The sequence below is a fragment of the Tamandua tetradactyla genome, chromosome 2 (genome assembly GCF_023851605.1).
Source record: "Tamandua tetradactyla isolate mTamTet1 chromosome 2, mTamTet1.pri, whole genome shotgun sequence".
In the NCBI taxonomy this organism is placed as follows: domain Eukaryota; kingdom Metazoa; phylum Chordata; class Mammalia; order Pilosa; family Myrmecophagidae; genus Tamandua; species Tamandua tetradactyla.
Window position 1 is genome coordinate 37,201,177 of NC_135328.1, and position 16,667 is coordinate 37,217,843.

Genomic DNA, 16,667 nt, shown 5'->3' on the forward strand with positions numbered 1-16,667 from the left:
ATGTCTTCTTCATGTCCTCCCTCAATTTATTGATTTGGTTTTTGAAGAGTTTTTCCATTTCTGTTCGTATATTCAGCATTAGTTGTCTCCGCTCCTGTATCTCATTTGAACTATTGGTTTGTTCCTTTGACTGGGCCATATCTTCAATTTTCCGAGCGTCATCCATTATTTTCTGCTGGTGTCTGTGCATTTGATCAGATTTCCCTGGGTGTGGGACCTGGCTGGTTGAAAGGTTTTTCTGTGAAATCTCTGGGCTCTGTTTTTCTTTTCCTGCCCAGTAGGTGGTGCTCGTGGCACTCGTCTGTCTGCGGGGCCCACCAGTAAAAGATGCTATGGCTCCTTTAACTTGCCAATCCGAATCTTGCAGTCGGCCGGGAAACCGCGCGCGGAGCGGGGGGTCGCTGGCCGCCGCGGCTTGGGGGAGTGCCGGTCCAAATTGCCCAGTTGGCCCGAGACACCAAGCGTGGCGGGAGGGCCCCGCTATCCAACGTTCCCAGTCAGACCGGGGAGCCACGTGCGTGGAGGGGACCCCAGTCGCCAGCCGCCCCGGCCGGAAAAACGCGCGCCCCTCGGGTATCTCACTGCAGCGGATTCTCCCTGCCCGTTCAGCCGTTCCAGAATGGGGTACGCTGTCTTTTTGGTCTCTGTCGTGGCTCCGGGAGCTGTTTCGTATTGTTTCTGTTTCTTTAGTTGCTTTTCTGGAGGAGGAACTAAGACCCGCGCGTCTTACTAAGTCGCCAACTTCTCCGGAATGATACTTGGTTTCTTAATGCTTTTAGGCTAGCAGTTCTTCTAGGGTCAAGAATCCTGCAAGATTTTGTGGATATTGAATTATTCTGGGGTGAAGGTTTATAACTTTTAGAATCCCAAGGAGGGCTGAGACCCAAAGATCAAGAAGTAGTGTTGCCATCCAAGGTTTTTCACCATATATATTAATGGTAACTCCCAAGACCAGTAGCATAAATAAGGAGGGAGGTATTTTGACTTCAGGTATTTTGAGTAAGCTGTTTTCAGCACTCGGGAAGGTACAAAAGAGATTATAATATAGTCTTTTCCTCAGTGGGTTTACCATGTATGTCAAGGATTAGATACATGAATAGAAGACAGCTGCTGAAATCCCCTTCCTTCTGCTCTCCTTTGCTATAGGGATGTACCTAAAAGTACTGATTTCTTTTTAGGGCTATCCAGTCTGCCTTTTCCAGCCCACTACCCTCTTAGTAATAATAATACAACAACAACAACAACAATGAGGAAGGTTGGTCTCTGTCAAGTACTTACTGTATTATGACAGGCACTATTTTCAGCCTATGAGAAGGTACTATTTATTATCCTCATTAAGTAGAAGAACAGAGATTAAAGCACTTGCCCAAGCCCGCACAGCAAGTGGCAGAGTCTGCGTTTGAGCCTGGGCCATTTGTTTCCAGAGTGTGAGCTCTTAATCACCATGATACCATGCTTTTTCCACTTCTATCAAATTGAATAATCTGGTCAAATATGTCAGTGGGTTAAGCCCTCCATTTTGCACTTTTGTAACTCTTCAAACTTCTCTCTTTCCTGAAAGGTTTTTTTTTTAGACCCTCTCCACTCATAGAAATTTTGCCCATCCTCCAAAAGTTTTCTTTGTTCACCCCAAGTAGAAGCAAATCTGCTCTTTTTCTTTACTTCTGGGTTATTTCTAGGTCACAGGCAATGCCTTGCTTTATAATGGAAGCTCTGTGGGGTAGAAGGAACATAAGCTTTGGACCCAGACAGACTTGGGTTCAAATCCCAGTTTTATGGTTCACTTACCCCTTTAAGGCTTAGATTTCCTTTCTGAGGATAGTAGCATGTATCTTGCCCAGTTGTTTGTGAGGATTAAATGAGATTATTTAAAATGTTTGGTGTCCTGCCTGGCAAGTAGTAGGAGCTCAGGAGATAATAGCAATTTTTTTCTTGTGGCCATATTTTATTCTTCAGATAATATGCTCTTGAAAGAAGGGAACCTTACCTTGTCTTGCACCAGCCCCCCATTCTCTAAAGGTGCTGGACATGTGGTATTTAGTCAGGATTCAATAACAGAAATAATAGTTTTATGTGAAATGGCTCCTTCACAAGTTCTAGGGTCCCTTTTGCTTTACTGTCCTCTCATTCTGTCTGGCCCACATAGTGTAAGTTTTAGGGGGTTGGAGGAGGGAAGGAGACACCTCTAAAAGGCTTCTAGAAGAAAGAGGTATTAGAGTTCAACCTTTCATCTTGAGAGGATTCATAGTTCTTGGACTAAGATATTTTAGGAGGGGAAATGGGTGTGCAAAGTATGGTTAGCATACTGAACAAGGTTGTCAGATAAAATGATGAATTTTTCCTCCAATGTATTCCTGAAATCTGCCCTTCCCTCAGCTTCTTTCCTTAATTCTTTTCCTTCCTTAAAGATATAGCTCAGTTGCCTCCTGCTCTAATTTTTCCCTGATGGTCCAAGCTGGATTATGTTTGTTTTCCTCTGCATACCCTCCCATAGTGTTCCAAGCTGAACCTTATCAATAGGACTGTAGTGTAATTGTCTTTTGGGTCCATCTTTCCTACTCAGATGTGAACTTATTGAGAGCAGGATGACTGCTCATTCATCTTTGTATTCTCAGTGTCTGGCATGAGCACCTACATGGGGCACTGTAAATGTTTAAGAAGAATTACTAGTGGAAAGGAGAGGAAAAGACATTTGGGTCATGTAGGAAATGCCAGGCTACAAGATTTGAAGTTAATTCAGTAAAATTGATGGATTTTGAGCACAGGAGTACTATTTTAAAGAGGCTTCTTAAATGGGAACCATATACAGGATGGATCAATGTGGAAAGGAAACAAATTGTGAGTTGACCAGGTATAAGTCTATCCTGTGTAACAGTCCTCTTGCTTATGGTAAATATTGATGGGAGAACTAGACATCTGTTGTTATTTTTTTAAAGATGAAGTAATCGTTCCCCACCCCGCCACCCCCCATTGGTTTTAGGTATATAGCAATAAGATTTGGTTGAGAGATTGGGGCAGCAATTTCATGACATGTATCCTCGGTTTCTGAAATTGTGTGACTGGTGGTACTGTTACCTATGTGTATTTGTTAGGGTTCTCTAGTTAGGGTTCTCTAGAGAAACAGAATCAACAGGGAACACTTGCAAATATAAAAGTTATGAAAGTGTCTCACTTGACCGTAGGAACGCAGAGTCCAAAATCCACAGGGCAGGCTGTGAAACCGATGACTCCGATGGATGGCCTGGATGAACTCCACAGGAGAGGCTCACCAGCCAAAGCAGGAATGGAACCTGTCTCCTCTGAGTCCTCCTTAAAAGGCTTCCCATGATTACATTTAGCATCACTAATTGCAGAAGACACTCCCCTTTGGCTGATTACAAATGGAATCAGCTGTGGATGTAGCTGACGTGATCATGACCTAATCCTATGAAATGTCCTCATTGCAACAGACAGGCCAGCGCTTGCCCAATCAGATAAATAGGTACCACAACTTGGCCAAGTTGACACCTGTCCCTAACCATGACAGTCCACCCCTTGTCAACTTGGCACCTATATATATATATATCACCTTAGACCATACTTAATTTCCAAATGAAAACAAATAAGCACACATTTTTTTCTTTTACCTGACAATACTCAACTGTCCTGCATATAACTGTAAACACATTAAATCTCTCCAGATTAGGGTGCAAATCCTTGGGCAACATTCATTCTTAAACTTGATATTTTACAACTTAAATAGTATAACATGAACAAAACAGCATTATAGTCCTCGTTTCTGTAACTGATCATGTGGTCGAAGTTCATATTTATCACTACTTTCTTCCACTACCCATTCCATGTTCCCTTTCCCCTCAGCAAGCACTTCAGCTGGCCGTGGTTCTTTGCCTGGTCGGGTGACCCAAACCTTCATTCCTGAAGTTTCAGAGCCATTAGTAGTCCTGCCTGGATTGTGTTGTTGCAGTTTTCCATTGATTTTAATCACAGGGCATGGTAGTACTAATAGACGCCCCAGGGGATCTCCTATATTCCAAGAAAACTCTTCTTTACCTCCATTATGTAGTTGCAGTCCTACTTCCTTCTGATAGTCAGGGTCAATTACCCCAGACAATAATGTAATTCCCTTCTTGGTGTGTTGATCCAGAGGCATAAGTATCCCAAAGTGACCAGGTGGCAATCTTAACTTCCAGTTCAGTGGTATCACTGTTGTTTCTCCTGGAGGAAGCACACCCCATTTTGGAACTAAAACCTGTAGACCAGCAGAACTCAGGGTAGCAGGGACAGGAAGCAAAAATTTTCCTAGCGGATCACTAGGGGTAATAGTGAGTGGCACCACACCCATTTCTACCCGTTGGTTCCTGGACCCATGGATCCTGGCTATGGGAGAAACAGCACCATACAGCGGACGCTGATTCAGAGCATACATAGCTTTCTGGAGAACATTACCTCAGCCTTTCCAGTTTTTGCCACCTAGTTGGCACCGTAATCGAGTTTTCAAAAGGCCATTCCACCGTTCTATCAGTCCAGCTGCTTCTGGATGATGGGGAACATGGTAAGACCAGAGAATTCCATGAGCATGTGCCCATTCCCGCACTTCATTTGCTGTGAAGTGTGTTCCTTGATCCGAAGCAATGCTATGTGGAATACCATGACGATGGATAAGGCATTCTGTAAGCCCACGGATGGTAGTTTTGACAGAAGCATTGCGTGCAGGGAAAGCAAACCCATATCCAGAGTATGTGTCTATTCCAGTTAGAACAAATCACTGCACCTTCCATGAAGGGAGTGGTCCAATGTAATCAACCTACCACCATGTAGCTGGCTGGTCACCTCGGGGAATGGTGCCATATCGGGGGCTGAGTGTGGGTCTCTGCTGCTGGCCGATTGGGTACTCAGCAGTGGCTGTAGCTAGGTCAGCCTTGGTGAGTGGAAGTCCATGTTGCTGAGCCCTTGCATAACCTCCATCCCTACCACCATGACCACTTTGTTCATGAGCCCATTGGGCAATAACAGGAGTTGCTGGGGAAAGAGGCTGACTGGTATCCACAGAACGGGTCATCTTATCCACTTGATTATTAAAATCTTCCTCTGCTGAAGTCACCCTCTGGTGTGCATTCACATGGGACATGTTCTGGTTTGCTAGCTGCCGGAATGCAACACACCAGAGACGGATTGGCTTTTAATAAAAGGGGATTTATTTTGTTGGTTCTTCAGAGGAAAGGCAGCTAACTTTCCACTGAGGTTCTTTCTTATGTGGAAGGCACAGGATGGTCTCTGCTGGTCTTCTCTCCAGGCCCCTGAGTTCCAACAACTTTCCCCGGGGTGATTTCTTTCTCCATCTCCAAGGGCCCGGGCTGAGCTGCAAGTGCTGAGATGAGGAATGCCAAGCTGCTAGACTGTGCTACATTGCGTTCTCTCATTTAAGCACAAGCCAATTAAGTTAAACGTCACTCATTGCAGCAGACACGCCTCCTAGCCGACTGCGGATGTAATTAGCAACAGATGAGATTCACCTACCATTGGCTCATGTCCACAGCAACAGAACTAGGTGCTTTCACCTGGCCAAGTTGACAACTGAATCTAACTACCACAGGACACAAATATCTTCATGTTTTTAGCCCACTCAGAAAAGTCTATCCACATACTTCTTCCCCAGACCTCTTTGTCACCAATTTTCCAATTGTGGTCTTTCCAAGTCCCTGACCATCCAGCCAAACCATTAGCAACAGCCCATGAGTCAGTATACACACGCACCTCTGGCCAGTTTTCCTTCCAAGCAAAATGAACAACCAGGTGCAATGCTCGAAGTTCTGCCCACTGGGAGGATTTCCCCTCACCACTGTCCTTCAAGGACACCCCAGAAAGGGGTTGTAATGCTGCAGCTGTCCACTTTCGGGTGGTACCTGCATATCGTGCTGAACCATCTGTAAACCAGGCCCGAGTTTTCTCTTCCTCAGTCAGTTCACTGTAAGGAACTCCCCAAGAGGCCATAGGTCTGGTCTGGGAAAGAGAAGGTAATGTGGCAGCAAGAGTGAAAACCATGGGCATTTGTGCCACTTCTTCACGTAACTTACTTGTGCCTTCAGGACCTGCTCTGGCTCTACCTCGTATATACCATTTCCATTTTACAATAGAGTGCTGCTGTGCACACCCAACTTTATGGCTTGGTGGGTCAGACAACACCCAACTCATGATAGGCAACTCAGGTCTCATGGTAACTTGGTGGCCCATGGTTAAGTGCTCAGTCTCTACTAAGGCCCAGTAGCAGGCCAAAAGCTGTTTCTCAAAAGGAGAGTAGTTATCTGCAGCAGATGGTAAGGCTTTGCTCCAAAATCCTAAGGGTCTGCATTGTGATTCTCCTATAGGGATCTGCCAAAGGCTCCAGACAGCATCTCTATTTGCCACTGACACTTCCAGCACCATTGGATCTGCTGGATCATACGGCCCAAGTGGCAGAGCAGCTTGCACAGCAGCCTGGACCTGTCGCAGAGCCTCCTCTTGTTCAGGTCCCCACTCAAAATTAGCAGCTTTTCTGGTCACTCGATAAATGGGCCGGAGTAGCACACCCAAATGAAGAATATGTTGTTGCCAAAATCCAAAAAGACCAACTAGGCATTGTGCCTTTTTTTTGGTTGTGGGAGGGGCCAGATGCAGCAATTTATCCTTCACCTTAGAAGGGATATCTTGACCTGCCCCACACCACTCGTCACCTAGAAATTTTACTGAGGTGGAAGGCCCCTGTATTTTTGTTGGATTTATCTCCCATCCTCTAACACGCAAATGCCTTACCAGTAAATCTAGAGTAGTTGCTACTTCTTGCTCACTAGGGCCAATCAACATGATATCATCAATATAATGGACCAGTGTGATGTCTTGTGGGAGGCAGAAACGATCAAGGTCTCTGCGAACAAGATTATGACATAGGGCTGGAGAGTTGATATACCCCTGAGGTAGGACAGTGAAAGTATATTGCTGATGTTGCCAGCTGAAAGCAAATTGTTTCTGGTGGTCTTTACTAATAGCTATTGAGAAAAAAGCATTTGCCAGATCAATAGCTGCATACCAGGTACCAGGGGATGTATTGATTTGCTCAAGCAATGATACTACATCTGGAACAGCAGCTGCAATTGGAGTTACCACCTGGTTGAGTTTACGATAATCCACTGTCATTCTCCAAGACCCATCTGTTTTCTGCACAGGCCAAATAGGAGAGTTGAACGGGGATGTGGTGGGAATCACCACCCCTACACCTTTCAAGTCCCTAAGAGTGGCAGTAATCTCTGCAATCCCTCTAGGAATATGGTATTGCTTTTGATTTACTATTTTGCTTGGTAGGGGCAGTTCTAGTGGCTTCCACTTGGCCTTTCCCACCATAATAGCCCTCACTGCACGAGTTAGAGAACCAGCATGGGGATTCTGCCAGTTGCTCAGTATGTCTATGCCAAGTATACATTCTGGAACTGGGAAAATAACTACAGGATGGGTCCGGGGGCCCACTGGACCCACTGTGAGACGGACCTGAGCTAAAACTCCATTAATCACCTGGCCTCCATAAGCCCCCACTCTGACTGGTGGTCCAGAGTGACGTTTTGGGTCCCCTGGAATTAATGTCACTTCCGAACCAGGGTCTAATAATCCCCAAAATATCTGATCACTTCCTTTTCCCCAATGCACAGTTACCCTGGTAAAAGGCCGTCGGTCTCCTTGGGGAAGACTTAGAGGAAGGTTAACAGTATAAATTTGTGGCAGTGTAACAGGTTTCTCCCCCATAGGGACCTGGCCTCCCCTTCATTCAAGAGGCTCAGGGTCTGTAAACTGTTTCAAGTCTAGAAATTGATTAAGGGGCCGTGACTCTGTGTTTTTGTAATTCAGGTTAGACTTCTGTTCCCTTGACCTAGAACTCTTTTTTTTATACAGCTCCAACAAGAATTTAGTAGACTGCCCTTCTATTATATTTCTAGGCACCCCATGATTTACTAGCCAATGCCACAAATCTCTGTGTGTCATATAATTTTGATGCCTCCTTTGAGTTTGTTGTCTATTATAATAGCCGCGTCTACCCTGTCTTTGGTGATTAAGTGCTGCCACCTGGCTTCTGCCAACTTGGGATCCTGTCATCCCCATTGTGTTTAAGGATTCCAGCTCAGTGACAGCAGTTCCTACAGTAATATCTGACCTACAGAGAAGTGCAACCACAGAGCTCTTGAGGGATGATGGTACTAGTCTCACAAACTTATTTCTCACTGTTCTGGTAAAAGGTTCATCCTCTGGACATTCCTGGGGTGTTAAGAGCAGGCTTTGCATGATAAATCCACTCTAACATTCCAATCTCTCTAAGCCTCTGGATCCCCTCATCTACATTATACCAGGGCAGTTCTGGCATTTCAACCTCAGGTAATGTTGACCACCTTTTGATCCATGTTTCAACCAACCACCCAAACAAGCTGTTAACACCTTTTCTAACCACTGGAGCTATAACATTGAATGCAGAATCTCTGCTTAGTGGGCCCATATCAATAAATTCAGCCTGATCCAGCCTTATGTTCCTCCCACCATTATCCCACACTCTTAAAATCTATTGCCACACATATTACCCTGATTTCTGTCTATATAAATTGGAAAACTCACACAGTTCTTTTGGAATATAACGTACCTCCTCATGTGTGATACTTTGTACCTCACCTTTAGGGGCCTGTTGGGACTTTAGTCTAGTTATAGGTCTAGAAGAAATGAGGGGTGGTGGGGGTGGGTCATGAAAAGAATTAGAAATATCTTCCAAGCCATTTGCTTCAGGGCTTTCATGTGTAGTTTCATCTGGTGAAACAGAATTAATAACTCTAGGGCTAATCCCTTCAGGAGGAGGTTGGGTGGCCAATTCCTTAAGGCAGGCTGGAGGTGGGGCGGCTATGTCCTCAGGGCAGACTATTACAGGGTTATCTAGAGAAGGCTCAGCATGGTCTAGGGTTTCAACCTCACCCCCAACATCATTATCAATCCATATGTCACCATCCCATTTTTTAGGGACCCACTCCTTTCCAATCAATGCCCTCACTTTAACGGCAGACACCATTAAGTGGTGTCTAGAAATTCAAGTCTAGAAATTGATTAAGGGGCCGTGACTCTGTGTTTTTGTAATTCAGGTTAGACTTCTGTTCCCTTGACCTAGAACTCTTTTTTTTATACAGCTCCAACAAGAATTTAGTAGACTGCCCTTCTATTATATTTCTAGGCACCCCATGATTTACTAGCCAATGCCACAAATCTCTGTGTGTCATATAATTTTGATGCCTCCTTTGAGTTTGTTGTCTATTATAATAGCCGCGTCTACCCTGTCTTTGGTGATTAAGTGCTGCCACCTGGCTTCTGCCAACTTGGGATCCTGACATCCCCAAGATGACTGCAAGAGTGAGATTTCAGTTTACGTTGTAAAGTTGCTACTCTAACAATAAGATTCTGAGTCTGATTTTCAGAGATCTCAAGTCTACGGCTACAGGAAATAAGATTTTCCTTCAGGATACTGATAGAAACATCTTCATCTTTCAGACGGCGCTTAAGCTTCTCGTTTGAAGCCTTAAGCCCATCCCTTTCACCCTTTAATGTAGACAGTGTATCTAACAACAACCAACCAACATCTTTATAACTCTTATTTCTACAAAACTCTGTAAAGGTGTCAAAAACATTATCCCCCAGAGTCTGGCTTCGTACAAGCGAAGCATTAGGAGAATCGAATGATGATATTTTGACTATCTCCTTTGCCAACTCAGTCCATGGATTGGGAGTGTCATTCTGATTACGGGAATCAGAGTCCTTAGTGTCTCTGAGTCCAGTCAGAGTAGAAAACCATTCATAAAAACCCATTTTTAAGATTCTGATCCTTAAGAACCACTCCTGGTACCAAGATGTATTAGTTAGGGTTCTCTAGAGAAACAGAATCAACAGGGAACACTTGCAAATATAAAAGTTATGAAAGTGTCTCACGTGACCGTAGGAACGCAGAGTCCAAAATCCACAGGGCAGGCTGCGAAGCCGATGACTCCGATGGATGGCCTGGATGAACTCCACAGGAGAGGCTCACCAGCCGAAGCAGGAATGGAACCTGTCTCCTCTGAGTCCTCCTTAAAAGGCTTCCCATGATTACATTTAGCATCACTAATTGCAGAAGACACTCCCCTTTGGCTGATTACAAATGGAATCAGCTGTGGATGTAGCTGACGTGATCATGACCTAATCCTATGAAATGTCCTCATTGCAACAGACAGGCCAGCGCTTGCCCAATCAGATAAACAGGTACCACAACTTGGCCAAGTTGACACCTGTCCCTAACCTTGACACTGTGCAAAAGCAGTTTCTGCCTAAGAAATTCAAAGCATCAATTGTAATGTAAGTATCTCCCAGTGAATCCTACAATAATAATTTGTCATTTGGTTTTAAAGAGCTCTGTTGTGATAAAGGAACAAGTGGAATACAAGTATCGAGTTATTGCAGGCTCCCCGAAGATACTCATATTTGAAAAGGGGGAAACCCTTGCTGCTGATGGTATCAAGGCATTTCGTCCTATGGTCATGGAATTGTTAGGAATTGAGAGGTTTTTGGTGCTTTTCAGATGGTTTTATTGTCAGGAGACTAAGAATGCTTGAAGTCTGCCCCAAACCAAGGTACCCCATCCTGGGAAATTCCTGTGGGAGATATATTCCTTAAAAACTATGGCAAATGCAAAGCAGGATGCCTGGATCCTGTTACTTGCCTATCTAGTACTAATGTAATTCCTAAAGCTCTTTGGAAAGCTGTGCTAGGCCATAGGCCCACCCTCGTGGCCTTCAGGGCCAAAGTCTTACTACCAGCCAGGTAGTACTTACTGCCAGTGTTGGTAAGTAACCCTAGAGCAGACATGATATGAAAAATGCTGACTGAGCTGTTATTTCCATGTACAATTATCCTGCCCATTTGTGATAGTCTGACTGGAAGATGGTCTGGGTCTTCCAGTCAGCATCTCCCTCAGGAAGAATGTGAAGGACAGAAGGATAGAGACCTTGAGAGTATCCACTGCAATGGAAGCCTGTCAACCTCTATTGACCTTTTAGGGAGCCAAAATTTCACACCATTTTGAGCAGGATTTAGCTGAAATGATCAAAATACGGATTTGTGATTGATCTAAATATAAGAATATTTCCATTTCCCTTGCTTAACTTGAAATGCAGTAAAATAAATGAGAGTGTGAATTGGGAGAAGTGTGGGAAAGAGTTGAAACATTAAGCCTCCTAGGTTTTCACTTCTTTCCTGTATAATGGAGATACTGGCACTGTCTTTGTCAAATTGTTGTAAGGCCTAAAGGAGATAGTGGGTATTAAAGAACTGCATTCAGAGCCTGATACCTGGTTGGTTGGGCCTGTCTGATTCATTCCAGAGTCCAGACAATACCCTGAATTGGTAGGCAGTTTTTCAAGAACTTGTTACATTGCCCTGGCTCTTGGTGCCAAGGTAGCTGCCTTCTAAGTGAAGAGGAAACCTAGATGCTGGTTGCAGATGGCAGTTCTAGCCAGCCTTCTAAGTTTGTAGGCCGGAACCATGAGAAAAAAGCAAATATGCAAGTCTCCAGTGATCTTTTCCTCTATACTGTGGTGTTTGAGAAATTTTCCTTGTAGGAGTAGTTTTTAAAATTTTATGAGTGGGTGCAGTTTAATTATAGTCTCACTTTTTCAAGAACAGCGATAGAAGGATTTGTTTTTCCCTTTAGCCACGCATTAATTTCTTGAAAGAGCTCATCCCAATCTGCAATTTCCAGAGTTCTGAAGTGTTTTTACAATGAAGTTGTTAGTCTCTTTGAAATCTAAGCTTATGTACTTCATGGCAAATGATGAAACGCAAAAAGAGAGCAGAACAAGTTTTGCCCAACTATATTCCGAGCTTTATTTTGTTTTCTTTTGCATTTCCTTTAATCATTTCCCTTGCCACAGAAGGTAGTGGAGTGCTCAGGTACTCCTTTCCCTAGTAATCTCATTTCTAAGAATCTTCCATAGGAAATGATTTAAATGCAGATAAAACTATGTGGACAAAGATGCTTATTTCATTTATTTATAAAAATGAATATTTGAAGAAGACCTAAATGTCAAGTATAGAACAAACTAAAACCTGTCTATGTGCCTACAGTGGAGTGTTAAATGCATTTATTAAAAGTGATCTTTCTAAAGCAAATTTAATAAGAGAAATGCTTATATACTAAACAAAAAAATTAATACACAGTATACTGTCAACTCTGCCAAAATGCCTAGAGAAGCAGATAGATGGAAATCTGGTACTGTGTCTGGTGAGGACCTGGAGGATGGTGATCCTTTAATAAAATAATGTAACCTGTTTAGTAACACTTCTAATGAAATAGTTTTACCGTTTGGTAAATGAATGGAAAGAAATCTGGTACTGTGTCTATGGTGAGTAACTTCTGATAAAATAGTGTTACCTATTTCTGACAATAAGCATATATTCTATTAGCATCAGAGTTTTGGGGAAGAAAAAGAAACTGCACCCAGCAGTGGCTTGGTAATTGCTTTTCAAATTCAGTGCTGTTACCTCCTTTTTGGGACTAATGCCTGCACAGTGATAAAGGACGAGTCTGTATAGTCTGAATTGTATTCTTGGTGATCCTACTTTAAATATCTGAGTACTTGAACAAATGGAACAGTGCCTCTGCAAATGTATGAGCAAGAAATTATTAGAGAACTGTCTTTAAAAATGTTTTCCTTCTTTCTTGATTTATTTCTACTTTCAGGAAAATCAGCTGGAGTGGAAACAAGCACCCCAAATGAACTGATAAAGAGGTAAGAGTATAGCATTTGTTGAGCAGACGTTCTGGGACTTGATGGGTTTGATTTGCCGGCCAGCTTTTTGAGTATTCTGGCTCTTGCCCATGCCATAAGTTTTCTACTTTTTGTAAATGATGCATAAATACCTGTGGAACTGACAATGGCTGTGTAAAACCAAGAGTTCCTGCAGCTTTCATTCATTTGTTTCAAGTTACTTGTAGTGTCCTGTCCAGTGATTTGACTCAGACAACATTCCTTTTGTTGGCTCTCAAGTATCTGCAAGGTAAATTCCAGACTCCTTAGCCTGACATTTGAGGCCTTTCTCAGTCTGACCCATCCTTCTTTTCCTTTCCTACAGGTACCCCATGCTTCAGCCTCATCTGTTTTTTTTCTTCTCTAGACCCACCCTGTTTTTTAAGACTGTGCCTGTGCACAAACTTTACACGCTACCCTCTTCTTCTTTCTAGCTTGAAAATCACTCTTTAGGGTCAGTTCACAGGAAAATGAACTGGTTCTCCCCAGTATCCCCATTTTTCTACCATATGTCAGGATCGATTATCTCTGCTGTAGCATTTGGCACATTAATTATACTATAGCACTCACCACATAGTATTGTAATACTCTCTGCATTTGTCTTTCTGCTTCCTTAAGAGAGAGGAAAGGAGCTAGCATGGATTAGGTATTGCTGTATGTCAGCTATTGCCCTAGGTATACATTACTTCTCATCCTACAAGGTGAGCATTATTGTCCCGTTATTAGGATTAGGAGCCCGTGGGTCAGTTGAATACTTGCCATTAAGAGGCAGAACTGAGATTCAGCTTGAATCTGTTGGACTTGAACACCTGAGCTCTTATTGTTATTCCATATTGCCTTTTTTTTCTCCTTTATATAAGTGACAAATTTTATAATTGTCTTCCTCATACAAGGAATAACAGAAATATGTTACAAAGTTCCTTTTTATACAATCCCACCTACAAGCCACTGGGAAAAGAAAGTTTTAAGAAAAGTTCAGGCAGTATTATTCCACATTTCCTTTTAAGGGCAAAGACGATATCTTGGATATCTTTATACATGCTCTAGCTCTAATTATCTGGCATGTAGTTGGAGTTCAAAAATGTTCATGGGATAAATGAATTGTATACTTTCCTATTTTACTTCTTTGTGGTCAACTGAAAATGTGAAGGACTTACCCTCTTCTGTTTACCTGTCAGGGATTCCGAATGCTGTTAATGTTATCAGGTACTTTCCTCCTCTTAGAAGCTATGGCCCTTTAGGTTCCTGGGATTAAAATGAAATAGAGAGCAATCTAGGGTGCTGAATTTTGGATTTTATTGGCATCATGAAGGTCATCAACATCATTAGAGTGAGCAGGCAGGGAGGTATCACAGCTCATTTGAGAATATTTTAATCAGAGCTTTTATAAGTGTGGAAGAAATACTCCTCTCCCACTGCAGTACTTTCCCATTTCTCTACCAGTTCAGCCCTCTGCTTCCATCCCCATAATAACATCTCATAGACATTGGCAGGTTTTAGTGAAGGCAAGGAAGTCTTCTAAAGGGCGCAGTCTTAGCTGAGATCCAAAGGATGCGAGTTGAAGGAAATAAGGGTTGTCAGGAGAGTGTCCATATTTAAGGTAAGGGAGACATGCTCCTCTGAAGACCCAAAAAGTTTTGTGTGGCTGCTTTATAGAACATAACAGTGAGGCTGGGGAGTCAGGCAGGGTCACATTGGGATGGCCCTTACATGATCTATTCTTCAGGAAGAGGAAAGTCTTTGAAGGAGAGTAAGCTGTGGCTAGATATGTTCAAATTTGCTATTTTGAACAACTACATGGCTGCTGTGGAGAATGGGTTGGACTGAACCCCACTGAGCCCTCCTTACCCAATGTATCACGCTTTTCTATTTGTGACAGATTTGTTTCTTTTTCTTCCATTGTACCTTTTATTCTTGTGCCCTTGCCCATTCCATACTTTAGCAAGCCAGCAACAATCCTGCACATTCATGATGCTATCTGTGCGAAGTTGCATCTGCTCTTTGCCTTTTAATGAATGCATTGCAACTTTGGAATTCTTTGCTCTTGTCTGAGCTTATAAATAATGAGATTGTGGCCAATGTCAAGAAATAATAAGAGAAAGTAGAGGGAAAAGAACCTAAGTTGAGGAACTTATCTTTAATGGAGATTCACATGGGCTCTTCACAAAATTCAAGTTGTTTCCATTTAGGGCTTAGGTGGTCCTTGGAAATACTAGCCAGATGGTTGGTAGAATTATGACATTGAACTCAAACCAAGAGGTTTTTGAGATTTTTAAACTCATAAGGCCCCTCCATGGGTTTGGGCTGGGCCCCCATGTTCTCCTGGGGTCATGGAACCAGGCAGACCTGGGTTATTTGATTTCTGTAACTTAAAAACTGAGATAGCAACTTTTACAACAAGCCTCAGTCTCTCCAACTTTAAATGAGGATTGTAATCCCTACTTCAAAGAATTGCTTTGAGAACCAAGTCAGGTAATGTATCTAAAATGCCTGGGACAGAGAAGACATTTATTCAGTGAACCACTGCCATTGATCCATGGTCTGTTAGAGTCACTCCCTTACAAACCAGATTGTGGAACATGCACAATTCCTTCATTCCCCCCTCTTCCTTGGCTCCAAACTCAGGCCTCCCTGGTTCATTTTTTTTGTTTTTAGAATTTCCTTACTAAGTGCTGTAGGGAAACAAAAAGGCTGTCTGAAATTGCAAATGTGGGGAAGTTACAAAGGGAATAGTGATTTTTGGTTTCCTTAAGTCGTGGTCCTACCTTGGGGTTTTGGTATGGAAAGTCATTTGTTTTCTAATCCCAATGATTTAGGCTTGAGGAAGACAATCCAACCTACCAACATATTCTACCTGAATCTCCTGAGCCTTCAGCCTCTCATGCATTGTCTGATTATGAAATGTCCGAAAAGTCCTCCTTCTGCTCACAAGACCCAAAGCCAGACAGTGAGACCGAGAAAACTTCAATTATAGCTAACAATTTTTCTCAAGGTAAGCAAAGCTTTACTAAGCATTTTAAATGTGACCAAGCATTCCTAGTTTTCCTCCCTTCTTTTTCAAAGTAATGACAAACCTTTCCTTATGTAGTTCACTGAGGGTTAATCTGAAGAAGACCTTTGCAGATGTTTCGAACAGTAATTTGCTGTCTTGCCTTAGTAAGCAGAATGTGGTGATATTTAAATGTTTCTCTGTGAAAGGAGATCTCATAAGGGCCAAAGCTGGTCATTCAGAATATTATATATCACTGGAGAAAGTGAGGGTTGTAGAAAGTGTAGGTGATTGGGGAAAAGTCAATTTTATTTTTAAATGATGACTTAATGTACAACTTGCTATTTACTTGTTCTTTTAACAGTAGCAGGCTGGAAAGCAATGAGGTTATGTGTCAATTCCAAGTCTGATTAATTTCCTATTGTTTCTTTTGAAATCATCTTGAGTCAGAGTCACTTTGAAGGTACTTTTGCCTGGAGTTGTACAGATATCTAAGAATACCTAACTCCCTCTTCTGATATTGTGTGATTTTAGAACTCTGCTCTATTTCTCTTTTAAAAAAATTTTTTTTTAATGTATATAGAAAGTGTATTAAGAACATATGTGAGAGAACATGTGGGCACTCTCGCAAGAAAAGAGGGGTGAGAGATGGGGCAATTTGCTTTTATAGGTTTTTGTTCCTTTTATAATTTTTATTAATAATTTACTATCCTCTCCTTTTCCTTCATCTGTGGATGCTTGATGGTAGATGACTTACTCAGGTGGGCATCATTTGGCCCCCAGGTGCTGCTTATTGCTGTTCTTCTCAGAGATAACTTGCTTCTTGAGGCCTGACTACTCCTTGGAAT

The 16,667-nt window shown here is 42.6% G+C and overlaps 1 protein-coding gene across 10 annotated transcripts in view; it reads left to right on the forward strand.

Annotated features, from left to right (window-relative positions):
* The window catches only part of CDK5RAP2 (CDK5 regulatory subunit associated protein 2), a 281,439-nt gene that overhangs the window by 225,880 nt on the left and 38,892 nt on the right, over nt 1-16,667 (forward strand). For all 10 annotated transcript variants that reach the window (XM_077143561.1, XM_077143511.1, XM_077143532.1 and 7 more), the window contains 2 exons: nt 12,764-12,812; nt 15,647-15,822. In XM_077143561.1, the coding sequence (XP_076999676.1) occupies nt 12,764-12,812; nt 15,647-15,822 (225 nt within the window). The remainder of the gene's footprint in view (nt 1-12,763; nt 12,813-15,646; nt 15,823-16,667) is intronic.